Source organism: Bradysia coprophila, unplaced genomic scaffold (genome assembly GCF_014529535.1).
Source record: "Bradysia coprophila strain Holo2 unplaced genomic scaffold, BU_Bcop_v1 contig_232, whole genome shotgun sequence".
In the NCBI taxonomy this organism is placed as follows: domain Eukaryota; kingdom Metazoa; phylum Arthropoda; class Insecta; order Diptera; family Sciaridae; genus Bradysia; species Bradysia coprophila.
In genome coordinates, this window is record NW_023503493.1 from 22,770,754 (window position 1) to 22,798,321 (window position 27,568).

General features: G+C 33.8%; 1 protein-coding gene and 1 long non-coding RNA gene across 2 annotated transcripts; one reads left to right on the forward strand and one right to left on the reverse strand.

Annotated features, from left to right (window-relative positions):
• Positions 1-4,145: 4,145 nt before the first annotated feature.
• Positions 4,146-4,380, reverse strand: LOC119076393. Its single transcript, XR_005087610.1, has 2 exons — positions 4,329-4,380; positions 4,146-4,258 (listed from the first exon to the last, which is right to left on the reverse strand). It is a non-coding gene; the product is annotated as an uncharacterized LOC119076393 (long non-coding RNA).
• Positions 4,381-13,506: 9,126 nt separating this feature from the next.
• LOC119076367 (protein-glucosylgalactosylhydroxylysine glucosidase-like) lies at positions 13,507-20,750 on the forward strand. Its single transcript, XM_037183073.1, has 14 exons — positions 13,507-13,853; positions 13,936-14,049; positions 14,119-14,327; positions 16,351-16,475; positions 16,544-16,706; positions 16,834-16,934; positions 17,364-17,502; positions 17,561-17,708; positions 18,334-18,572; positions 18,661-18,748; positions 18,815-19,175; positions 19,375-19,546; positions 19,628-19,771; positions 20,399-20,750. Exons 1-14 carry the CDS (start codon positions 13,705-13,707, stop codon positions 20,491-20,493), a joined length of 2,247 nt encoding a protein of 748 aa, XP_037038968.1. The 5' UTR covers positions 13,507-13,704; the 3' UTR covers positions 20,494-20,750.
• The last annotated feature ends 6,818 nt before the right edge of the window (positions 20,751-27,568 follow it).

Here is a 27,568-nt window from a genome sequence, read left to right on the forward strand (position 1 = left end):
AGTAATAAGAAAACGAAGTGGCATGCGATGTGAAAAATCACATGCATGGTATGTGCATTGTACAGGTACAGGCTATTATAATATGAATCCGTAATGAATAAAATGCGGTCGTTTTTAATTTAACATTTTTTAAAGAAAAAAGTTTCTATTCTATATAAAAATATTCGTATGATAGAGGCAGTAGAAAGAAATGAAGTAAATAGACCTTCTGGCGGCTATATCATCTATTGACAAAAATGTAAGTATGAAGTAATAGCAGATTACACAACATGTCTGGGAAGTAAGTAATTACCCAGCCCGAGTAAAAATAAAAGTCTCAAAAGTTCGAAAAGAGACGTCTCACGGTCTCAAATCCTTTGTATTGTTAGACGTGAGACGTCTCTTTTCGACCTTTGAGACTTTTATTTTTACTCGGGAGGGGTTTGCGGTTTCTATAATCCTGTTGAAAATATTTAGATGAAAAGAAGTAATAGATTCGATAATCATACAGACGGTATGCTTGCCGCCTGTGAAAGTTTGAAACTTTCAAATTTCCTGTATACTAACTTGTCTCAACAAACGGGATGTATTACAGTGTTGTAAATATCTACAATTCTTATGATTACTCTAGTTTTGGATTCTATTTCGGACATCTGTGAAAGAACAGTCGCAACAGCTGTTCAGTTTTATATTCTTTATCATACTCGCGTCATGTTGTGACGTCACAGTTATTTATCTAGACGGATAAATCGGCTGCCTAAATGGATAATAAATATTATGCGCGTATGACAAAGTGGTCGAGGCCTGCCGAGACAACAAGATATGCGAATGACACTTTGACAATTTACAGAAGTATAATGTTTGTTTATCTCCTGCAAGCTGATATTTCATACATTACGCGTTTCTGCATATAAACACAAACGCATACATAACCACAGCCTATACGATTGGATAATTCACACATAACCCACCTAGGGTAAATTTACTTTCCATCTACATATTTGAAAAAAAAAAAAAAATCGCCGAACGGCGGAAGCGAACACGGGACCAGCAGCATATCGACCAAACATGCTGACCACTACGCCAACAAATCACATAACGAGATGCAATTGGTGTCGGTAGTGGTTCGTTAGTCACTTCTACATCGATCAAATAATCAGAGTAGTCGGAATGATGTGATTTGAACGAAATGTTGAGGTGGATAGTATATGTGTGTGAGTAAGTAAATAAAGGATTCTCTGTATGATGTTTTTTTTTGTTGTGAATGCGTTTTAAAACAACATGCTTAATTAATTAATTTTAAATTCAAATTTTTGTGGTTATTTCGCTAATGTATGAAATATCAGCTTGCAGGAGATAAAACATTGTTCTACCTTGGTATATATTTCTCGAATCACTTCTTATGTACAATTGTATATACACTCGCTGGCGCTCGTTATATACAATTGTACATACGAAGTTATTCTCGAAATATACACCAAGGTAGAAAATGTACTATTATATATCCTAGGTGAATAATTTTTTCGGGGAATCACACCGCTCATGCGATAAATGAAAATTATTGACAAGTTCAACTGTTGTTATCTAGTTTTCACTCATATGATAAAATAGGATATCGATACATGAGAGGCAAATCTCGGCAAGCCTCGATCGTCTGTCTCAAGTATCGATAATCTTATAGTATTTCAGTTGGTTCTATCAAAGAGTCAATGACATCTTTTTTATATCGCGTACAGCCAACATAATACCAGCACTGCTGAAGCCAACAACGGCGAAATAAGTGTTAACCAGATGATTATTGTAGCAAAACGAATGTTGAAAGTATTGAAGTAAAAGATTTTTCATTAAATACGCATGTCAGGTTAAATATTGTACGCGACACACGACAGAAATACGCACTTTTTTAGGTTCGGAGAAAATCTATTTATATTTTTATTGTGTCGCTCTTTGTATTTATATTTCGGCTTGACTCAGATAAACAAATTTCACACTTGACTTAGTTATTGTGGAATGTAAATAATGAACATCCGTTTTTCCATCGTCTTGATGTACGCTTGTTTTGAGGCAACTTTCCAGACAAGAAAACTAAAAAACCTTTTGCTATGTGATCTGTTATGGTCAGCTCTGAGATCTTACATTACAAAAAAAATTAAAGCTGATGAAATAATTGTAGACAAAAATTATCAACTGTACAAAAGTGCTTCCTATGTGAAGTTAACCGATCCGACGCGAAGTCGATGATCCAACGAAGTAACAGATCCGAGAATTACCCTGTGTGAAAGCGTAATTTTAATAATTTTTAAAGTTAAATCGTGCACATACGGAAATCTAAAAACAAAATTATAAATTGATGTAAGCTATCGTTCTCTGTCTCTCAATTACTACAAATATATAATATTCAAACAAACTATTAAATGTCTCGTGTACAAATAGCTATGAACGAAAAATATAAATTTCAGATCCATTATAAACTAGTAGCATACGACGAAATACAAAATCGATTTGTGTAAGTCATATTTACGCTCGAATCACTTTAAAAAAAAAATTTAAATAAAGAGACACACACAAAAAAACAAAAACCATTCAGAAAATAATTTCCAAAATCTGTAACAACAAATAAAAGTCAACCATCAAACAATAACTCTTTTTCAAACAAGATAAAAAAGTGAGAAAACAAACATTTACAAGTGTGAATGAATGAATAATTTAAATTTATTTTTTCTTCTTCTCTCAAAAAATCGTTCAAAATTTATTCCATTTTATTCCAAATAAAATTCCTGTTTTTGTTTTAATTTTTTTCTTTTTTTGTCATCGCTCGAACTAGATGAAGGTGAAATTTCAACATTGAATTTGTTATTTGCTCTTCAAATAACATAAGATTGAACTAGTAAAACAAATAGCGTTATATATATAACAACACTATAAGTTGATGTGTTGTACGTGTAAAAGTGATTGTGTTAACTGTTAATTACAGCATTTAGATCGTAAATTTAATGAAATCGCTTGCCATTATTTGGAGTAATTTCCATCTATGCATAACAACAAATTTTTAGCCTACACATCAGCCCGATCATCTAGTCACTTTACGTTCAATTTAAACGTTAATTACATTTTAAAGCGCACCTCAGTTCGACTGTGAGGGAACGCCACAGAAATGGTTTACGGACAATATACCGAAGCTAATAATGCTCGACAGTAACTTTGTAGCTTTGTTTCATAACACGTGTGCTTAAATGGAACTTGTATTGTCAACTTGAGACCATGCCGAGGTTGAAAATATATTGTTTGCGCAAAGTTCCAGTTTAGGAACAAGATTTTATGTATAGCAGTTGGATTCCCCCCACCTCCTTTTTAAAAACGTCTTTTTTACGCACTAGTGTGTTAATTTATTTGTCTGCCCAGAACAATAACTTCCCACTTATCCCTCTAGAGGATTTTTGTTTATCTCGGTATGTACGTTTTCGGCAGATAAAAAAGTGTCGCCTTCGGCTCGACTAGCCCACACGTCTCGATAAGAATTTTGGCAAGAGGTTCTTAGTCTTAAAATATTAAAATCTACTTATTATGATCTACTATCTGTACACTTCTGTATATAAAAATGATTCAAAATCAAGCAGCAAAGAGATACACTTTCAACCGCCGTTTTAAGCGATGCAGATGTACGTATTGAGTGTAATAGTTCAAAAAGCCGACAAGGTAATCTCACCAATAGAATTAAAGAACCTAATACATCAGAACGCTATACGTTTAATTCGACAAAAGTTTTCGACAAATATATCCGATCGTTCAAAACGTTCGTTAGATTGATCCTCATCAATAATTTTTTTCTCATTTAATAAATTTGTGCCTCCAGGAAAAGCTCGGTCATAATTACAACCGGTTCGACAACAGTGTAGTCTCTCTCTTTGTGTAAGATATATTAGGTTAAATTAACTTTTGTTAGTTCACCGTTAGGGTGGGTCGCACTTTATCTTTGATTTTATTTTTAAACAACTGACTTCGGCTACACGCCGAAATGTTCACAGAATTTAAATTTAGTGCGATAGTACCTGAGTATTTTTAAAGTGATATTTAAAAGTACACCTGCCCTGAATTGCCCATAATATTTTAACTTACAATAAGATGACTTTAACGTTTATAGTTGTTGTATTGCTTGTCGATTTAGAACGAAATTGGATATTGCGTTGTATCGCCTGGATTCGACAAAATTAAAACTCCAAAAGTTGATGTGACCAAATTTGAGCCTAGCTTTCGACTGTGTGACCAGTCATCTTCAAGGCTGAAAAATTTTATTTGGCACTTAATCACTTAGAGCTATGAACAATTATAATTTATTTTCGTAAACTTACGCTTACTACTAGGTTGTAAACAAACTTAATCAATTTCTTGGTTTTTTCCTTAGCACTTGCTTACAGTCTCGTTTGTTTGTTTTTGATCGTGAATAGTGGAAAACGCCGCCATGTGAACCCCCCTCGAAGACGGAATGATGAAATGAATCTGCAACAGATGTTTGAGTGACAGGTGTGAAATTGTCAAGTGACAAACAAAAACAAACGAGACTGTAAGCAAGTGCTAAGGAAAAAACCAAGAAATTGATTAAGTTTGTTTACAACCTAGTAGTAAGCGTAAGTTTACGAAAATAAATTATAATTGTTCATAGCTCTAAGTGATTAAGTGCCAAATAAAATTTTTCAGCCTTGAAGATGACTGGTCACACAGTCGAAAGCTAGGCTCAAATTTGGTCACATCAACTTTTGGAGTTTTAATTTTGTCGAATCCAGGCGATACAACGCAATATCCAAGATGACTTTAATTGTCATGATTTGTAGATTTCATCCGCAGATAAAGTTCAAATATTTGGTCGATCTCCAAGAAGGTAATATCATTTTAAAGTTTATTAATCCTAGTAAACAGCAATGGTTTCACTTCACACATGACAGAGAAATCATTCAGCGCTATGTTCAGCTCACTAGAAGCCAAGGTGTTGAGAACCTGTGTCTCGCCCACTTTATCCTATGTTCAGTCTCACTCTACTATCACAAAAATGAGTCTTGTGCCATGGGAAACACGTATTTAAAAAATATAAGTCTCTTCAATGCTTTCTCTAACCACGAGTCAGGTGTAAAGAAATTAAAGGTAAAATACGACCCACCTTAGTCACCATACTCTCGTATTTGGTTTGTATGTTTCGTTTGCTTTTTGTATTATTACTTGTATTGCTGCGTCTCCAATACTGGGCTATTTTTAGCGTGTGCGTTCTCATCAAAATAATGTTGTTGATTTTTTATTAAACATTTATTAATATTATGAATAATCAAAAATAATCGGTCTTTTCCCTGATTTATGAATACAACTGAATTTTTAAGCGCCAACTAATACAAAAACACAATCAGCAAGTTGTTTTTGGAGATGAGTATAGACACATTCCACCGAGTAAGGGAACTTGTTTTGAATTTACCGCGCTAAGTTTATTTCTTGGCACGGCATATAAAAATAGGGAAATGATGTTTGGAAACTAAAGCTCAAATGTAATAGATTTTTGTAAATTTCTATTACATCTCGTCATAAAATTATTAATGTCAGAGATCTATTTTTTTGTGAACTAACTTCACTGCAATGACGTTTCATGGAAATTTACCAGAGTGAAGTTATTTCACCTGAAAATACTGTGCAAAGAAAGAAGTACTGAAAAAATTGTGGCGCCTCTATAGGCCAACCGACGTTTCCTATGAGTATACCATGAAATCTCTACAAGTCGTATATTTTGTATGCTTGCTAAACTGTCATTTCGAGGGGCGAAAGTAACCTTTCACGGAAAAGTACTTTCGAATTTTGTCTTTGTGATGTAATAGTTATTTGTGTACTTGGTTTAGACGATGTGTTTAAGCTATTTTCGCCTTAGAGTAATTATAACTAGAGAGGAAATTTGTACGACGAAATGTGGTCCCAACATCAGTTTGTATGAGATACACATTTCGTATAATTTTACACCAATACATGTATACGCTGACGCTATTTCGCTTTTGATAGTTCAATTTGCCCTCTTAATTAAGAGGGTAAACACACATACCAATAAACATTTCGTATTTCATGTTGGGACCACGTATTTTACGTAATTTTGTTCGAAATTTCCTCTCTAGGTATAATTACTCTTAGATTTTCGCGAGTTGTATACCAAACTAAGTGAGGGCTACAAGGAGAAATAGCTTAAAAACATCGTCCAAACCAAGTACTCAAAAAAAATTCATGCAGAAAATTTCCAAAATTGACCTCGATTTTGGCCCCAAGGCCATGGCTATCATCACAAATTACACGCAAAAAACTAAAAAGATTGTTCAATTAGAGAGATTTTCTACGTTAAGGAAATTGCGATTTCAGTTTATAAGAGATTTTGCTCGACCCATCACTTGAAACGTGTAAGATTAAATGAAGTAATAGAACCACCTCCTTCTTTTTGAGACGCATTCATCAATAACTTTCAGATAATAACCCGGTGTATGCTCAATACAATTTTGTTTTTAATTAACTCGATGAGCGAACACCGCATGAGAATAGTGTTAATTTATTATGCGTCAGGTGACAAAATAAAGTGGCCTCTTCACATACAACAATTAATCGTAATAATGCTTGAGTTATTTTTCGTTGTAACTACAAATACTCAGAAAAGTGATACTGTGTTTCGTAGGTTAATGAAATTTCCAAGGCCCTTGCAAAAAAGTAGGAATATTTGGAAAAATTGTTTTGTTATTGTGTGAAGTACAGCGCGGTATGATCATTAAATTTGTTACTTCATCTGCTATTCATTTTTATCGTGTATTTTTGTCGTAACAGCCGTAAGTATAATAAATAAATTTACTTACAAAATATTTACCATCGAATATTCAATATGTTTCAATAATTTAGGGTAGGCAGGACAAAAATGGTTTTAACTGGTGTATATGGTCCCCGGTGCTGTTGAACCGAAAGAAATTTGTAACAGAACCAGTTTTGTTTCGGTCATGAAATAGATCCAAATTTGTTTTCTGAAACCAACGGAAAACAACTTTTCGAATTAAACATTACAAAGTCCAGGAATAATTGCTAATGCTTACCACTTCTTTGTATAAAATGTTTAATAATTTTCATGTTCATGTTGTAATTATATTGGAGATAAAATTGTTCATTAAATGAAATAAGCGTAAAGAATAGAACATGAACAAGTGTTTTAAAATGAAAGAATAATAAATGGTGTGTTTTCTTGCAACAGATGGCCTTTTGTAAAAAGCCAAGCCACAGTTGTTGTACAGATACATTTTTTTATGCCTGATATTATGTAAGTGAAGCGAGATATACCCTAACATTATTTGTTGTTAGGTAAATGTTATTGCATGTTTTATAAAAAGATTTTATTTTAAATTCCATTATTACGTAATTTAGTTTTTTGTTTTGTTCAAACCGGAGAACGTAGAAAAAAATCAAAAATGTCTAAAGTTCTAAACTGAATTCGTGTAATTTACCATTTATACCATTCAATGTAAAAAAGCGACCGGTAATTTACTCACAGAGAAAAGCATAGCGCAGTCACACTTGAACATAAGAAACTTTAAAGATGTGGTGGCCTTTCATAGTCTACAACACAGCTCCATTTCGAATCTGGTACTACTTTTGATCTAGAATTACAAAAAAACATAGGGCGTACCATTATCACAGCACTTATTTTAAAGAGAGTGGCTTTACAATCTATTACCTCTATAGTTTCTGCTCACACTTCCATATATATGGGACTATACGTGAGACCAAAGTGATCGCCTTACAAGGGAAAATTCGTAACAGTATTCCTTTACTGTACTTCCTTAACTAAACTAAAATCTAAAAGTTGAGCGGTACCTCTATAGGAGAATGGAGCTTAGAAACTAAGGGTAAAATCTATTACAATTTAGTACTTTTCTTCATCAAAATTCTGCTGTCACTGAATTATTTTTTCATGAACAAACTTCACTGCAGTGACATTTCATGGGAATGAATCAATGTGAAGTTGTTACACAAAAACAAGGCATCAGAACAGTCGCAGCGTTTGCTGCGACTTAGCCCCGTACAACCATTATACGTCCGTAGCCCTAATAAGCCCAGAACCCTAATACGTCTACAACCCTCTAATGCGTATGTTACCAAAATGCAAGTCAAGTTGCGCATTGTCAAATTTACTGAAACTGTTCATTTTTAAAATTGCGCATAGCGCAATTACGAAAGCCCGTACGAAGTACCTTTCAAATAAAACCAACAATTTACGACATTATTTTAGAAACCCAAAATTTTTTGCCAACTTTCCATTGGGTATTCAATTACCTCTCAAATGAAACAAAAACAAGCAAAATCGGTTGAGATTTACTCGATTTATGTGCAAAAAGCACTTAGGGCCGAGTAGCGGCCTTAGTGTAAGGGCCCAAATTTGAAACTTTTTTTGCCATTATTCTATTCGTCATTCAATTATCTCTCAAATGAAACAAAAACTAGCAAAATCGGATGAGATTTACTCGATTTATGTGCAAAAAACACTTAGGGCGAGTAGCGGCCTTAGTCCAAGGGCCCAAATTTGAAACTTTTTTCGCCACGTTCTTTTCGGTACTCCATAGACTCCATAAAAATCAAAATCTAGCAAAATCGGATGAGATTTACTCGATTTATGTGCAAAAAACACTTAGGGCCGAGTAGCGGCCTTAGTCCAAGGGCCCAAATTTGAAACTTTTTTCGCCATCATTCTATTCGGCATTCAATTATCTCTCAAATGAAACAAAAACTAGCAAAATCGGATGAGATTTACTCGATTTATGTGCAAAAAACACTTAGGGCCGAGTAGCGGCCTTAGTCCAAGGGCCCTAATTTGAAACTTTTTTCGTCACGTTCTTTTCGGTATTCAATTACCTTCCATAAAAAAACTAAAACTAGCAAAATCGGATGAGATTTACTCGATTTATGTGCAAAAAACACTTAGGGCCGAGTAACGACCTTTGAGCCCTCCCAACAAGCCCACGTTGCATCTTACCCAAAAACAATGTTCAGCAACTTTGTTCTACTCGTCAATACCTTTCATTTGATATATCACAAGCAGCTATTGCGTGCGTATTTCGGTAGATATCGTCGAAAGACTGAAAAACACCTATAGGGCCCTAGCTCTGGAAGGGCCGACCCTACCATGCCCATTTTCGAACTTGACCTTACTTTTGTCGATACCAATCGGGGAAAAAAAGAATTTTGAAAAAAGGTTGTGATTTACTCTAGCTAGAGGGGTCACGGACGGACGGACGGACGGACGGACGGACATTTTTTTTATTGCGGATTCGTTATCTATGAACATAACCAAATGCTTTGCCCTTTCTGTCTGCTTCCAATTCGACGTGTTACAAACGGCATATTAATCTTATAAGCCCCCAGTACTTCGTACGGGGCTAAAAATAGTACAGTGAGAATGAAGTACTATAAAAAAATGTGGCGCTTCTACAGGCCAACCGACTAGGCGAAAAATCTTACCTAAGAATACAGACGTATAAACTAAGCCTAACGATCATTCGTTGAGAATCTGTTACAATTTACATATCTTTTGCATCCCATTTTTAGGCATTTGTTCTTGTCGTTTCTAGCATTTCAAACACTCAAATACAATTTAACAAAACTATAAATGCGAAGCATGGGATATCACCGTTTTGCTTCTGAAGTTGCCTATTTAAAAATAATTTTAAATTTTGTCTGTTCTTTAAAACAATCACGTTACCTCTATTGTTCATTTTTTTTCTTGTTTATGCGTGCCCTGCTTTTTGTTTTAAATCTAACTTTAATTGAAGCTCGGCCATTATAATTGACTTACATTAACGTGTTTGTAAAAACCTAAATGCTTTTGTGATTACTATTACTATTAAAGTCAAAGAGCTGAAATTTAAATTTTGGTTCTTTTTATCTCAAAATTGGAGATAGAATAATAGAAATGAGATGAATTGTATTCGCTTCACACACTAATTCAAACAAACAGTTAGCAATTGTGGTTTTTTGGAGAAAGATTCAAGTTCAAGGTAAGATTGGTCATGGAATTTTACTCCCTCATCATTTAAGCATTTGTCTTCACAATTAACAATCAAAAGTTCCTTTCAGCAAGTCTGACCCGTTCTGGAAAGTAACTAAAAGGGTTGAAAAAGATTACAATTCCGTAGACCAATCTTGGAACTTAAAAGTATTGTTTCACACTTTACGATGGTTAAAGCTTAATTTTCCATAATATGCTTATTAATAATTAATAACTAGTGCCACACAACTGTAAAACACAGTAAAAAAACCATTTCAAATTTCAAAACCATTTCTATGATCACTTTTGCTTAAAGGGTGTTGGTATAACCCAATAATAACTTTAAAAACAAGATTTAAGACTTTATGTATAATTGAAAATTGGAAAGCTCTTTACGCTGTACAGTGCGAGAGTGTAAAAGACCGTTGAAAAATCGCATTATGATCAGTTGTATTTCTCTCAAGGCTAGTTACTTCATTTGATCGAAGATTTCCCTAGATTGAATTCAGAAATCTTTTACTTCAATTGTTTAGAACATGCTTTTTGCGATAAAAGACCTCTTTAGTCAGAGCTTGTCGTTTATTATTACTGTCGTTGTCGATAACAGATGACAGCCGTCTGTAACAGGTTAATGAAATGGTAAATCAAAAAATGATTTCTTCGTCTTTGCCTCCTAAAATTTCGACTTTCGACCATGGGCCTCGCCTCTGTTTTGCAATCTTAATTTTTTTTGTTTATACGTAGATGTGGAAGTGTCGTACAGACCGATCTTATCTGATTACAAAATAAATTCTTCTTTTAAATCAACGATTTTTCAGTCAAACCGTTTAAGTGAAAATGAACTTCATTAAGGGGAGATGTTTTCGGTCACATTGACTACATCCGGACTTTACAACAATTGTTGTCGGAATTCCTTTCGACGTACAGGTTATATCTATAGTTGTTCAGTAAGAATTAAGTATTACACATGTATGAGCAGAGCATACTTATTTAAAAAAAAATGGATATACGAAGAAAATGTTAATTAACCATTCTTTATAATAATAATGAGAAGAAATTAAAAAATGTATTATTTTCTTACAATTTATTCTGTCTTGCATTACATTTTATATATTAAATTCAGACATAAATTATTCACAGAATGAAATTCAAGTGATCACCCGAGCACATCTCCGGTTATCTGCGCGTCTATACGTTACATTTTAATATATTATGAAAAACACATAAATGAACCTGTCTGGAATAAAGGGGAACTTGACTTGATTGAAAAAGTGAGGTTTACTTTACATATTTTCAGTTAAAAGAATTTTTTTCATGATAAAAAATGGAAACTATTTTCGAAATAGAGTTTATTTGTGTTGAATGTCCGTTTTTTCTGTACGCTATACAATTGCGATAGATATACATAGGCATAGACAATGCACAGTCTCATAAAACTTAATGTATAAACTATTCATTCATTTTAACCATTGAAAAGACACGCATTTTGCTTCGATGACGTTCGATCATCGTTTTTATTCTTCTTTTTTTATAATTACCGCCGCTATTGTTTTTCTTAACTTTAATACGACGACGTCGACAACCTGAATCTAATAGCATAAAAATAGAAATTACGAAGACGTGCGTTTATAAAATCCGTTGAATGGGTTTTTTTTCTATTCGAAAACATTTAAAATTAATTCAAGCAAATTATAAAAAAATATAAAAGAAATGAAAATCAGGTAGCTGCGAGGTGTAATTGTTGAGTAATTATGCACGTATATTTTTATGGTTGATGTACATCAAAAAGTTTCAAATGACTGATTTTGGACTTTTCTTTCGAGTAAGCACACATTGTGCCACCATAGCATATCGCTCGAAATAGTTTCTATTTTATGGTAGTTATGATTAGGAATTGAGTGTTCCACGTCTAAATTTTTAAACTCATCTCTTATCTGGAGAGGGATTACGGAATCAATTCTATTTGTCAATTATATGTCAACTCTATCGACAGATTACGATTCATTATTTCCATGAAAGATGTCGCTGCAACAAAGTCAATGTCACCAGAATCCACTCGACGGATTTTAGTCAGGCCTCCAGAACAGTGCTGATTACTGTAGTTACTATAGTCAATCTTACAATATAGTCGAAAGACCTTCATATAATATTAAAACTCAAGGCAAGATACTAAACCATACTATTGGTTAATTATTAATTAAATAAAATAATCTGCCTTGAAAAACCACAAAGGGTTTGGGGTTAGACCATTACATACTAGTTTTTGATTGACCTGCTTTTGATTCTACTCTTTGGGACCCTTTCATTACCGAAGCTGCTAGGAATTTCGCGCCGCGTTATTCACAATAATTGACAAAATGACACATTTTGTATAATGAAAATGTCACTTTACCTGACTTTAGTTTGTCATGTTACAATAACCCAGTAAATGACACAGCGCGAAATTCCTCAACACCCTGGTAAGCCGAATGAAAGCTGTAAAGTCAACTTCAATTAACTTGAACCGATTTAATCAGCTTTGTTTTCTTTACAACCCTCCAAATCTGTCTTCTCCGAACGGTTAAGTTTTGAACTTCCAGACTTAATCGAGTGGTGGAAAGCAGGTAGCCCCTACGATATTGAGTTCTGGGTTACTTTAGGATACTTTATCACAAAGGTGCTGTGAATTTTGACAACTCGACTGTAATAAGCATAGTATAGTCACGAGTGTGAAAAAAGTACGTATGAAAGCTGAGAGGGATTCTTTTGAAAATCCATCTATCAAAATCGGACCCATTTCGTCTGGGATACATGGTTTGAAAGGTCTTTGCCTGTAGACCTCAAAACAGGCCTCAAACAGTGTCTAGCCACACCTGGTTGCTGGTGGTAGGTGTTCGAAGGTCGAAAAAGGGTGTTTTTTAACCTAATTTTTTGGACGCTATAAATGATGGTCCCGGGTGATCAATGAATCTAATCAAACTAGGCATGACCCGAAAGTACTTGAACTTAGCTTTTCAACGAGCCCACTCTCACCCGGATCGATCATTTATAGCGGCCAAAAAATTGGGACCTTCGGATACATCCATCCCAGACGAAATGGGTCCGAATTTGATAGGTGGATTTTCAAAAGAATCCCTCTGTGTAATGTGCTTGTACTAGCACAAAATATGATAAATATGTGAACAGCTAAGTTAACAATTGCAAACTTGAGTTACATCTCAAATGAAGTTGTACACCAGATGAACGACCGTACATTCAATAATTGGCATAAGAATTTATTGTTTTTCTTTTTAAGTTAAATTAGAATTCAATGACTGAATGAATTTCCAACAATATAACATCAGCAGCGCAATTAAGCATTTTTATTTCTGTTTGTGTTGCTCTTACAAAGACGAGTCAATATTTTTATTTCAAAATAAATAGACCACCGCAACGATTTCTAATTATAACCTAAATTGAGAATATATCAGAAAATTATGAGTAAATGTATCGAGCACAGCACATTTATACAAATCCCCGTACAAAGTGTTTGGATCAGTCAGCAGTTCCAGCACAGAAATTAACGAAATCAATTCAAAAGAATTCGATTAACCGCATACAGCCAACAAAGTACAGAAATTATAAATATAATAAAAAAGAATGTGCTTGTTCAAATAAAAAAATAAATAAAAAATAATTAAAGTGCAGTAAAAGCAATCATAAAGTTTTACGAAATGAGATTTGCTGTTAAGAATAAATTTAATTTAAAAATCATTATAATTTTACTTGCAATTTACGCAAGAGTTAACAGTGGATTCCGAACCGATGATAGTTTACACGTAAATGGAAACAATCATGAAGATTATGTGTTTATTACAGAAAGGTAAATTAAGCCAATCGATGAGAAAACGTAATTCATTGTCGTACAATCATTTCGCTGATTTCGTTTTATTGGTTCATAAAAGCCTACCTGAAGACAATAATCTGCTACCGACCATATCGAACGGACACATTGGATTCACAGTACTTAGTGATTCAGTTTATATGAATGGTTTGTACAATGGTCTCAAAGGCTTAAGGTAAGTATTTTTAAACAGCTGAACAGCTCAACATCGCTTCCTTCATATAATATTTTCTCTAAAAAAAAGCCATCGTGCTAGAATACCAAACGAAATGAACATTAACATCGCCAGCCCATCAATCACAAATAAAACATTTACTTTTAATGCAAAATCTGGAACATTTCAAATTGACATGATCGGTCCGGATTACAGTATCGTGCATCGCATCTATGCTCATCGATTTTACAATAGAGCCATTATAAATCAAGTGTACATTTATCGACTTAATTACGAAGGTAATCAAATCGCATATTTATATCGCCTCATTAAAATCAAAGATGTTTGTCTGATGATGCGGCGGTTTTTCGCTTTTGATATTATAATAATATTCGGAATGGAGATGTACGGTTCCTTCGAGCACTACATCTACCACTTGTGTTTTAGATCGCTTCATTATTTGTTTGTTATTTTCCACTGTCTATTAAAGTTATTCTATTCGCTAGATCGAACAAAAGACGTCAGTCTCAATAATTAATTAGATAAAATTAATTAAATTGGTTAATTTATCATTTGAGCGAACAGCAACTGTGAATTATCGGTACAGTTAATGTAGGGTTAATTAAAAAGTGTTGTTTTAATGGGTTGTGATGGAAGTTACAGATTTAGCCGCAAAAATCGACTCCAGCGCCAACTTTGTAATTTTTTTGTAATTTCACACGTAATTTCTACTCAAACGGGAATAATTTTGTAATTTTACTTAAAAAATACAAACTCTACTACCGAGTCAAAACATAAACAACCAGAATACATGTCTTATTTACGAGCGTCATATACCTTGATCGCAATTCTTCTTCTTCTTAAAATGGCGGAAATCACAACCCATTGCTGAACTCTGGTTTTTCTTGGGTTATTTGTGCCTAGGCCTGAGACCTAGTTGAAAGAATTCGGAGAAATTCGGAGAAATAAGTTTATCTGACTAGTATTACCTGTGTATCATGACATACGTATACATGGTGTGATACGTTATCCAGTACGAAACATTTACATATGCCGATATGAAACGTATGACCAAAAGTAGATTTTAGTAGTTTTTAGTATAAGTTGATTATATACAATTGCTAAAAGTTTCTCATATGCAGAATGAGCACCAGCTGAATATCACCTGAATGAAGTAAACACATTGTTAAGAATGTGTTTTGATTGTTTATCATACAATAAGTGTGTGTTAGCAGATCCAGCTGGTGATATTCAGCTGGTGCTCATTCTGCATATGAAAAATATTTACAGGCTGTATACCCTCTCAATCCTCATTAAACTTTCAACATCACTTCATCTTCATATATGAAGCATATAGGCTATGATCAAGTGAACCGATTTTCATGGCCTCCGTTTTCTTTGTTCGTACCCCTATTTGAGTTGATACTTTCGTAGATATGTGACACTTGTTCAACTATTTCGAGGAGTGCTGAATGAATTATATTGATTTAAAAAAATTCATTATCATGCAACAAAAAACGTTCGAATTCTTATTGTACATGCGACCATGACATCTGTTATCGACTGCAACGATTATAACAGACAAGGAACTGCCTAACGCAGTTTTATGTGGGAAAAGCTATGTTGAAACAAAGGAAGTAAAAGATGTTGCATTAGTCTGTGCAAAATACTTATACCGAAAGAAGTAATAGATTCTATAATATTACAGGTGATATACTTGTCGTTTGTGAACGGTTAACACATCGAGATGCAAGCGTTAGTTTGGGCAGCCTGGTGTAACAGAATGGTTTTTATTACTTAATTAATAAAAAGAAATTAAACAAAGACTTGATCTTCTAGACCATCCAATATATTAAGTTTATTGTAGCCAAACAAAAAGCTCTGACAAATCTAACCGATAGATCTATATTATATTATTTACAATGGCTTTAAAATAAAGACGAATATTACAAGAAACACGCACTTTACGTTTTTCAAGCTATGTGAATGTGAAATATTTTTTTCTGATTTAATTTTAATTGGTCACGTACTTATTCGATGTGGAATTTAGGAATTTCATTTCAAAAAACCGAAATATAAAAACATTTTCGAAAAAAAAAATAGATTTTTTTCCTCGGTATGTTGTTCTGCCTCAAAACTTTCATCAAGATTCACGTTCCATTACAGTGAGCACTTATTATTTCACCAGAAAAAAAACACAAAGGAAAAAAGTATGAATCTTAAGTTTACCTATCCAACTCAGACTCAATTTCCATACCATAACTCTACATACACTCTGTTCTAATCACATCATGTTAATAAAAAAATAAAATGAAATTGCAGGTGATATTACCGTCGATGTAAATCGTAATACGGGAAACTCAAGTGAAGATATTACATTCGACCATAAAAATGTAATCAAAGTAAATAATCAAAGTGTAACAGCAGCTTGTGGACTAACAAATGAGGTACAATGCTATTTAAATTAACTAAATTTTCATACACCGAAACCATGAAGAGAATAACACACTTACAGGTAGAAGATCCCGAATATCAAGTAAATCTTCAGCAAGTTTGTGTTTTATGGAATCGTGTTCCAGAACAGTTAACACTAAAAAAAGGCATGCAAGTCATGTCTTTCAAATTCGTAATGACCGTTGACGGTGTTTTGAGTGTAGCCAAGCAGGAAATGACGGATGGTGAGTGTTGTAAAAATGTATAATGTACTTTACCTTATAATAAAGTAAATTTTAATGGATTAAATTACCGTGATAACGATTTCAGCTTGAATTTGAATTAAATACAATTTTTTCATAAAACTTCTAGTTTTGACCGTTTCGAATTCAGAACTGTTCAAAAAACATGTAGCCGAATGGGATGAATTTTGGAACGATTTCGAAATCAAAGTTTCTGGAAACCGTATTTTAGTGAGTGTATCTACAAGTATAAATTGTGAAATATGAGCACCTCATGTATCTAGCACTTCATTAATGGTTTCTTCATCGTTTTTACACATTTTCCGGTTAAATTTATCAAGTACATGATAATAACAGTTGACAGATATTAATTTGGATGAATTTTCTAAACATTGCCAATTCTGCCTCATCGTCTCAATCGAATCATTCTAATACACAATTTAAAGCCTAAACAAAGTAGCTTTAAACAGGTTTCGTTTACTTTCAGCTTTTTTCAAATTAAAAAGTCGATGGATTTCATTAAGATCCAGTACCCATTAAAATGCAAACCTTGATATTTTTAAAATTAGCTCAACTGATGGTCTTTGATTGCACCGGACATCTTATCCGCACTTATTTTTTTTGCTTTAATTTTTATTATTTCCTACATCCGTTACTCAGTCACGTGCAATATACGCCAGTATATTTTATTTGGTTAGTTCCTTACCATCCAATCAAACAAACATACCTACGAATGAATTCTATGGATTAAGTCCAACAGGTCTCGGACGGGGTGGTAAAATTTCTGAAGACTACGAAGGTAAGATGTAATGAACGAATGGAAAATTGGTAAAATCATTTTCGATTATTAAACTAAGGACATAACTTTTGGGACACTGAAATATGGATGCACCCACCAATACTTTTAATGAATCCGACATGGTCGAAAGCTTTGCTAAACTATCGCTTCCGCAAACTTGAAGCAGCTAAAAGAAATTCGGTGATATCTGGATTCGATGGTGCAAGGTAAGTTACATCTTCTTTAATTCTTTTCATATATAACTACAAAAATCCTCCCCACTCATAATTTTACCCTTAACCAAAAATAGTCCTTCACGGTTCCTATCACAATGCTATACTGTGATATAATTATTAAATCTGTTACTTCTTTTGTTTAAAGACTTGTCTAGTGTTTGGTTTAAAAAAATCTTTTACTTCACTTATTTTATTGTACATTTTGCTTTATAAAAGGATTTTAGTCAGGTTCATCGTTGGCTATAACAGATGGCTTTCATCTCTTTGCCAACAATCAGTGCTCAAATAATTTTTCTAAAAGGCAGAAATCACCTAAATGACTGATTATGACGCAATAAAATCCTGATTGTATCATCAATTTTCTGCATTGTTTTTGCTTTGAATTTTCGTTTTCTTTTGTATATTGTTCTCACAATCAAAATCATAATCATTCATCATATGCACATTATCGATTCCATTTAAATGCAATAAACTTGTAAAGTAATAAAGTCAGCGAATTTATCTTGTTTAAGTATACTGCTTCTAACCGATTAACATACACAATTTTCCACTTGAATTGCGTACAAACCAATATCAAAACGAAATTGAAACAAAACAAAAAAAAATTAACCGAAAGATTCCCATGGGAATCGGCATTCACTGGATTGGAAGTCACTCAGCCCTGTTGCCCGGAGGTTGCTAGAAATCAGATTCACGTGACCGCTGACATTAGCTTTGCTATTCGCAATCATTTCGCTGCCACAAACGATATGCAATGGCTACGTCGTGAAGGATGTCCATTAGCTATAGAAATAGCCAATTTTTGGAAAAGTCGTGTTGTTTACAATAAATCAACTCACTTTTATGATATCAGAGGTTGGTAATATGGTCAATTGATTATAGTTAAATAGAATCACCAGCTAATGGGCTGACTGTGACTGAGTCTTTTTTCATTTAAATTAAGACGTTATGGGACCAGATGAAGATCATGAATTGGTTTCGAATAATGTTTACACGAATGTTGTTGCTGGATATGCATTATACTTTGCCGAGTAAGTAGCAAAGCAATATACCAATTTTAAAATGCACGAAATTTTAACAAAATATTGTACACATAGTTTTGCTTCGTGCTTGTGCTTCCCCAGTATCAATACCATCCTTAGTTGGAAAGAAATAGCAAAACGTATCAAACTACTTTACAACTCGACATACAATTACCATCCGCAGTACGAGGACTACCAACAAGGAACGATAATTAAACAAGCAGACACAGTTCTGCTTGGCTATCCACTTCTGTACAACATGAGCGATGCTGTGAAGAGAAATGATCTACTTATTTACGAAAATGTGACTCGCCAAACGGGTCCGGCAATGACATGGCAAATACACGCAATAAGTCATATAGAATTAAATGAAATCGAAAAAGCAGATGTTTTCTTTCGGAAAAGTTATCAGAATTACATACGACCACCATTCAATGTACAAAAAAAATGTCATTTCGTTCGGTGTTCTTTTTTATTCGTTCCATTCAGGTTGAACGTTTTATTTAAAAATTCAAGTGATATCTTGTATACAACCGTTTACTGAAGCGATAAATTAGAATATCGTTGTAAACAAATTTTTGCCATAAAAATGACGGTGTACTTACTTAAACTTACACAATTAACATTATTTTCAGGTGTGGAATGAGGTGATACAAGGTGAAAAGGGTGCTACAAATTTTATAACTGGTTCCGGTGGCTTTTTACAAACTGTACTGAATGGTTATGCGGGAATTAAAATGTTTATTGACCGGCTTGAGATAAGAAACCCTCGTTTGCCGTTCATGACCGATAAGCTGTCTATTTCAGGTATGAATGTACAACAACAAAAATGAATGTTTTTGAGCGATTTTTTTCTCCTTTAATTCAAAAATATTGAAAACTTTGAAGCCATTAAATATATGGGATCGTCATTGGAAATAAATATTGGCAAGAATGACACCCACATTCGGTGTTTGCGCTCTAATGAAGACGTAACTCTCCAAATAATCTATCCTAATGGAACCGCTGCACTCATTGCTAAAGATTTAAAGTGTGAGTAAAAAAGTTTCACTAAACGCAATAGGAATGAGTAAGAAGGGATGTCATCTGTTATCGACCGCATATCGACAGAAATAATCAATGAGCTCTATTTGATGTGATCTTATATAGAATCTGTGTGCTTCACAATCAGAAGAAGTAACAGATTCGATATACTAGTGATTAAAGGTTGTTGCCGTCTCTTAAAGGTTAAATTTGAAAAAATTTGCTCTCACTGAAGAATCATTGTATCAACCGGTGTAATAGTTATTTATGACATCGAGTGCGAAGTACTTTATTAGGCTCTATATGTGTAATTATGACACGAGGCCGCAGGCCGTGTGTTACAATACACATCGTGAGCCTAATCAAGTACTTCGCACCGAGATTCGTACAACGTTTTATGCAACAGAGCGATCTAAAGTTCGCAATTTTCGAACATTATGATCTCGAGTTGCATAAACATAGTTTTAATGAAGTCATTACAATATGAAGTCTTCTACTTCATAAACCTTAACATTATCTTATCGTCAGAGATTATTGTTTATTTTTGTTTTTAGTGTCGATGACAGACAGTATCTTTTTCTGTGCCCATTTTCTTCTTCGAAGCACAAAACAGGAGATAAGAAATTTTTGTTACAGATAATGTCAATTCGGAGACTGTCGTCATAAAAAGGATGAACAGTGCATTCGGTCATTGCAAAATACCGGACGACATTATCGGAGTATCAGATTAAACTCGCGCCCATCAATATTTCATTAAAATAAAAATGAAAATTTTTGGATGTTTTAGTTAGGTGCATTAAATTTCTGAAGGTAAAAATGATAATTCAAAGAGAATGCCACAGTAATAATAAAAATGATGGCTCCTACAACGCAACTTTCGTTTTAAATATCATATTGAAAGGTGCACATCACGGTGAAGTTGTAGAATGTTACCTACACTACTAGCTAATGTGTGTAATCATTTTTATAAACATAAATGAAAAAACCCGATTGATGTTTCAATTTATTGATCGCCAGACGTTGTTGGATATATTATGTGTATGAAGTGCACATACATATGTAAGTTGGGCTTGTACTCTTATACACACTCATATAACGAGCTAATTTATTTAAAAAAAAAATATTGTTCCCAACGAATCAAATATGTTACAGCGAGTAAAATCCAAACAATAACCGCTCTTCAAGCATGAACCTCCATCACTATAAATTTTCACTAAGAAAACCAGATTCTGAATAAAATCGAAATTGTAATTATGAGAAATAAGATCAGCTAGAATTGACCTCTGATAATTATTTGCTGTTTATGATTAGAATTATTTTATTACTGGACGATCGTATACAATTACAAATTATCTCAAATGTTGCTTTTTTTTGTATTGAGACAGGGCCGTTGTTCGGGTAAATTTATCGTTTCTTAGGGCTAATACCAAACACCTGTCATTCTTCCACCTTTCCAGAGGGTCTGTTTTCACAGTGTTTGTTTAGAAGGGTCCTAACTAGGACGACTAGGAAGAAAGGTTATTACGTCAATTGAAAACGTTTTAAGCTTTTAAGTTGGTAATAGTTATTTTCCTAACGCATGCTAAAGGTCCTGAGACCCTATGGTGCGGCTCTGTGTAAACGAAATAAATTTAAAATTCATAAAAAAGTATAATTACACCAGAGGCCTATATGCTACGTACGTTTTTTTTTGATATCCATAATTGAACAAATTCTCATCATGTTGAAATCTATCATAACAATATTATATTTTCGTATATAATTTGAATACATTTTTTATTGAGAAAAATGTGTGGTAGCTGTTTATTTACTTTTTTTTTCTTCTCGTGGTAATTTTGATTTAATTAAAATGATTTTTGGCGGGCGCCATTGAAGCTGTATTCATTTCGATTCAGGCACTTTTTTCTTGTGTATCTACCTAGTAAAATAGCTTATTATCACAAACTGTGAGTTCTACATAAAATTTGCGTTCTTTTGTCGGATGATTTATAATAAGAAATACCAACAGCTTGGTACAGCGGTTCAGCCTGATTCGTTAATTCATAAATAATTATTTTATTTACTCAAAAAGACTCGGGCCTCAGTTTTTTTTATCATAGTGAATGTCGTAGGACTTGTCGTAGGCTAGAAAAAAAAATTGCATTCTCAGTAAAAAGAACTAGAAGAATGAAAAAAAATGTGTCTGTCTAGAACGATAATCTCGCATTTATCCCTCTAGTGCAGAACTGTGTTGGTCCTTTAGGCAACACTATTAGCGAAGATGACGATAAGTCAAAAAAATGTGGAAAAATGAGATGACAACTCTTATGCGTTTTGATAGAAAAGTGAAGCCCTCTACGGTGCAGCTCATGTGCTATTATCATGATGTATCTGTTCTATCTGACAGATAAAATCCTATTTTAGACAAACTGTGTTGAAATTTAGAGAAACTTAGCGAAACTTTTTACATTGAGCTTCGCTAAATTTAACTAGAGTTTCACCAAATTTGAGGAGTCCGTTAGCCTGTTTTAATAAAATGGTAACATTTTCTCTTTGGTCTAATTATTTTCTATCTATCTTACTGATTATGCTAGATTTATCTATATTTCGATAGACCTACCACAAAACTGCAGAGAATAAAATTGGTGAAACTTGGCAAACTTAGAGAAACTATTTCACTAAAAACGGGTCTGAAGTGGACGCATCTCTGCTCAAAATAATTATTTTGACGATACGGTCTATGTACCACGCCTTCAGTATTTTGGACAAAGGTGCATAATCTGCTACCTACACGCAAAAAGTATAGTAGCATTCAAACCAAAGCAACTGGAAAAATTGATTAAAGGTTCCCGGATTTGAAAATGATCTACCCACCGAGCATAAGATGTTACTGTAAGCATGAGATGAAAGTTTATTCGAAGAGATTTTTTTTCAGTTACAAAAAATCAATTAAAATTTAAAACACTTCACATGCTTCAATGGTAACACACAACTGAAACACAACCGCGGGAAAAAAGCAACAAACCAAAACGTTGAGAACTGAGGTCATGAGTTGAGCATAATATGAAAAGCAACATTTCTGACTAAAAACAGAATGAAAAAAGAAACACATTACCATGGTTCTGAGATCGTCGTTTTGATGATGACAAATTAATGCAGATATGAAGGATTTATATGTTTGGACATGGATGTTTTGTGTTTTTAGAAGGGTCAGTTCTACATTGGTGTGTAGACATTACAACTACGACATTAAGGTAACACAAAACATTAAAAATCTTTTGAAAATATTGTGATAAAAGTAACAGGAGCCACAAATTTCTGTTAGACTAACAAAAACCACGCAAAGGTGTCCTTACAGCGAGGAAAACGATGTCGGCAAGACAAAACGCAACAAGTCTTACATCATCGATATTTTTACTCATAAAATTGTATAATGAATACATTGAACTGAAGTGTATTTTACAAGGGGTGACTTGTAAAAACGTAAAAAAAGATCTTTGATATGAGCCACTGTAATGGTAAAAAATGTTATGCATAATATACATATAAAGGCAACATGTACGTACGTACATTTTGTCGCTTAAACTGATGAGGAGTTATCTGAAGCGTATCGAAGCGTATTTCCGGCTTTATAAAACATACTTTAACATCATTCAAGGTTTTTTCCATTCCATCCACAAATAATAACAAATGCCTAAAAACAATATAATTTCATAATCACGCGATGTTAAGTTTTATGAAATAAAAAATTGTTCAAAAAATATATTTACAAAAAATGTGAATTATTTATAGAAATAATTGTTGATCTCTTTTTACTCAGTAGAGATAAAAGATCGAATTTTGTGGTTGTTGTTTCACAATATGCGCAAAAACTAAATGAGTATGGAATGAGTGCAAGTGCTTCTCGCATCATTTGATCTCTTCTAAGGACGCTTGGCACAATATTTGTTACACATTCTGTTGGAATAATGCACTTTTGAACGAAATAAATGAAATCTTAAAATTTTCGTAAAGGTAGCGAAAGTTTCGAAGGAAAATGGTTCACCAGGTGGTTCTTGGTAGATTTTTTTTAAATTTTGTCATAGTCATCTAGCATTTAGCCTGCGTGTAACAGTCTATTATAAGAACACGGTTTGAAACCTATGCACCTCTGTATGAAAAACATTTCCTCTGCCGTATTATACCAGCAGATAGGGAATAGTATGTTACTATATCGGGCTGAAGCCCTCAGATACTTTTACTCATGTGGATACGAGATATCAAGTTACTTCACTGATATATTATGCTATTTTACTTTACGAGCGATTTAAAGGACTTTCAACCGTGAGGGAAAAACCACACTACTTCAGTCGTGAAATAAAAAAAACTGTCGTGAAGTATACGATTTAAACGAAAACGAAACATCGAAAAAACCAAAAAGGAGACAAAACTAAACGAAATTAATAAGAAAAGAAAAACTAATCAAAATCCTACACTAAAATAAATTAGGAATTAAAACCAGGGCAGATTTTGCCAATAACGGTCTGTTGCGTTACAACTTTTACGACTGAAAACTCTAGTTTCAAGAAAAAATCGTAGTTTCAGGCATTAGACTGATCCTTCCTCTATTGCCTCAAAGTGTTAAAAATTTGATCTGAGGTATAACTGGTTATACAAAACTATTGCAATTGGCGGAGGTCTGCATTTTCAAACCCATATTCTACGGCGATCTCCACTATCAAAATCTTTTCTCCGCCAATAACGGATTTGTTCCATAGTTTTTAACGCTCTATCGTCTCCAGCAAGTTTATTCGTTTACCATTGAAACTCAGGCGTCCGCTGATGGACGATTTTACATATTCTGACAATTTACCATCAGCGAACCGCTGAGTTATGTAAGAGGACAACCAAAATTTTCGGGGATGGAAAGAGCCGGAAAAACTGTGGAACATCCGTTATTGGCGGAGAAAAGATTTTGATAGCGGAGACAGGCCGAGGCTCTAAAGTACCAATTCAAAAAAATATACCCTTAACCGAAACATGACATTAAACCATAACTGAACTAAAATTAAAAGTGATACTGTAACTTGAACTAAGACGAGACTATGATCAATTAGATCTCAAACTAAAAGACTAAGTTGTGTTCCACTCAGATATTAATAGGAACGATGAATAAAGATTTTTTTTTTAATTACTCTCATTTCGGTGGGCTAGGACAGATTTAAATATCGAAAGTTCTGTCATGTCAGGCGAGTTAAACTTTCAGATTCTTTCCTTTCATTTTCATTTTTCATTCGTCAATTAGAGCTAATAACTTCATTTTCATACTACTTGGAACTTTCTACAGTATGGTATGCATTATAGACGTCCCCATTAGAGACTTATTGCGTTCGACAACGTTAACAATAAAACTCACGCGCTACATTCGATAAGAGTAAAATAAACAGTGTTGTAAATGCCATTCTTGTCACCAGGACTTTGTGGATAAACTATAAAATTCAAGTGAGATACAATTGCGAAAAATGGCGCTAGAACTCAATTTCTTTCCTATTTTTTTTTTTTTTTTTGAATCCAGTTGATTTTTGAAAACATACAGATGCAACGGCTGTGTTAGCAGTGCAGACTGCTCAACAGATTGCCACAGAAGCGCCACATGCATCTGCTGAAATTGGAACGAACAATTTCAGTTCGAACAACAGGATACAACAGGATAACAGGAACTCAGGATACGAGCAACCTAAAACCAACACCGGTAACGGAACCGATCAAAATGATGAAGAAGATAAAGACAGACCAAACGATGCTGAAAGAGGGATTGAAATCTAGTGGATTGATCGAATTCGACTTTCTTCTAAATTGGCGAAATTCTGCCAATTTGGTCCAGGAAAATATCGATCTGGGGCGTGCCTTCACCAATGAGAACGATATTCAAGCATCTAGAAACCTGGACCATCTGCAGAACAAGATGGACAATTTGCGCACTAAGTACGAGAAACGAGAACGTGGCATACGTGAGAGCTTCTAAGACATGATAAAAACCATCCTATCGTCCATCTGATGAATTGTCTAATGAAGAACATAAGGCGTTGGTCACCCATCACAAATCATCGACAGTGTATGTCGAGTTGTTCGGTGGTGATGTGCCGCTGGAAATTTCATCAAAGTTCAATTTGATTCAACAATTTAAGAAACGAGTCAGAGAAGCTGACTCCGAGGACGAGGAGGAAAGTACAGCAAAAAGACTAACACTCAATGAGGGTGTATCACTTTGAGAATATGTATATTTAATAGATATACAAAAGGGATCTACTTCTCACGAAGGCAAGGGTATGAAAGAACCGTTAAAACACCCACGAAGGCACACAAATTTTGACAATTTAGACGGTTAAACTAAGGTTCTGAGAGAATAGGTTCTTATTTTATCACGAAGGCGATTACAGATTGCATGAAATTCCAACTTGATAAAAATATTTGTTTTCAAGTTCTCTTTTCATACAAACAATAAATGCCTTCAAAATCTGTGTGCCACGACTTTACTAATTATAGTAAGGAAATCCCGGTATAGTTTTACGTATTTCTAAAACCAGAAAGACTTTTTTGGGCGAAGGTGGTATCAGAAAAAGTTATCAATTCAAATTCGCGTTCCAAATTCTTGGTCAATGTTGACGAGTGAAGAGTGAGGTGAGGACATTAATGTTGCTATAGCAAGATTTCCACTGATGTAAGAATCTTGTGCTACAATTTCCAAGGTTCTTAAAAAACAGGTAGTGTCTAAACCTGTTATTACGTCTGGGTAACAGCGTTGAGTAATTCGTCTTTTCTTGTACATACGATCAGTTGAACGAAATTGTTTTTTCTCCGTCTTCTACAAAATATTTCAAAATCTTTCAGAATCAAATTTCAGAGAATATTGAGTGAACAGTTTGCACAGTTGCAAAAACGATATTTTATAGACCGAAAAATATTTAATAAAATTTGGATTGGAAGTGAAGTTCTTCTTAATTTTTAATGACTTTTGTGGTCTAAGTTTGACTTCGAAAACCGTAACATAGTCAAGACTTATGAATCATGGGGGCTTGATAATTTCTTTCGGTTGAAAGCAAAAGGTTTTCTATTTCTATTGCCTTCGAACAATACCCTCTCTAGCAACCAAACTACATTTATTAGGGTGGTAAAAATGCAACAGTCAGACGAATAGACTTGAGAGAAGCTGATTCCGTTAGTTTTATTAAATCTTATCAAAATGATCCACATGATAGAAATAAGATTAAACAAGAGGCAAGGAGACCCAAAAGAGTTTTTAATAATTTCAGTTGATAACTAAATTGTTCAGATGCTTAGTTCACAGCTAATGTAAATTTAGCAGATAATACAATTAGACTAAAAAAATTGGAAAAACTTAAACATTCAGACTAACAGGATGAGTTGCCGTTTTATTTCCCATATTTTGTTTCTATTTCCTTTCAATGTGAGCCAGCAAATATAGGCATATTTTCATCATTAAAACAGCAATTTTAGAAATAAATATACCCATACCGTAGTGACGATGTGATGATTGTACACTTTATACTATTTATAGAGCTTTACGCAGATCGTACAATGCATGCCAAATGTATTACGAAAACCTGTTGCTTCTCGAAATGGAATGATGATACTTAGTCCATTCTTTAAAGCGAACAATAATACATAAAATCAATCAGCATCACACCTGATGCTGATGGATAATAAAACACCTGCAAGAAGTTGAGATATAATTTCAACAGATTGCGCGTATAATAAAAATAATTCACATTATGTATTCCTTTCGATCGAAACATTATTGCCGTACGGAAGAACAGAAATTGTTTT

Excerpts from the sequence above, each read along its gene's own strand:
- LOC119076367 (XM_037183073.1), top strand. The coding sequence starts at position 13,705 with ATGAGATTTGCTGTTAAGAATAAATTTAATTTAAAAATCATTATAATT. Across the intron at positions 13,854-13,935 it reads TATGTGTTTATTACAGAAAG|CCTACCTGAAGACAATAATC; the intron begins GTAAATTAAGCC and ends GGTTCATAAAAG. Across the intron at positions 18,749-18,814 it reads TATGCATTATACTTTGCCGA|TTTTGCTTCGTGCTTGTGCT; the intron begins GTAAGTAGCAAA and ends TTGTACACATAG.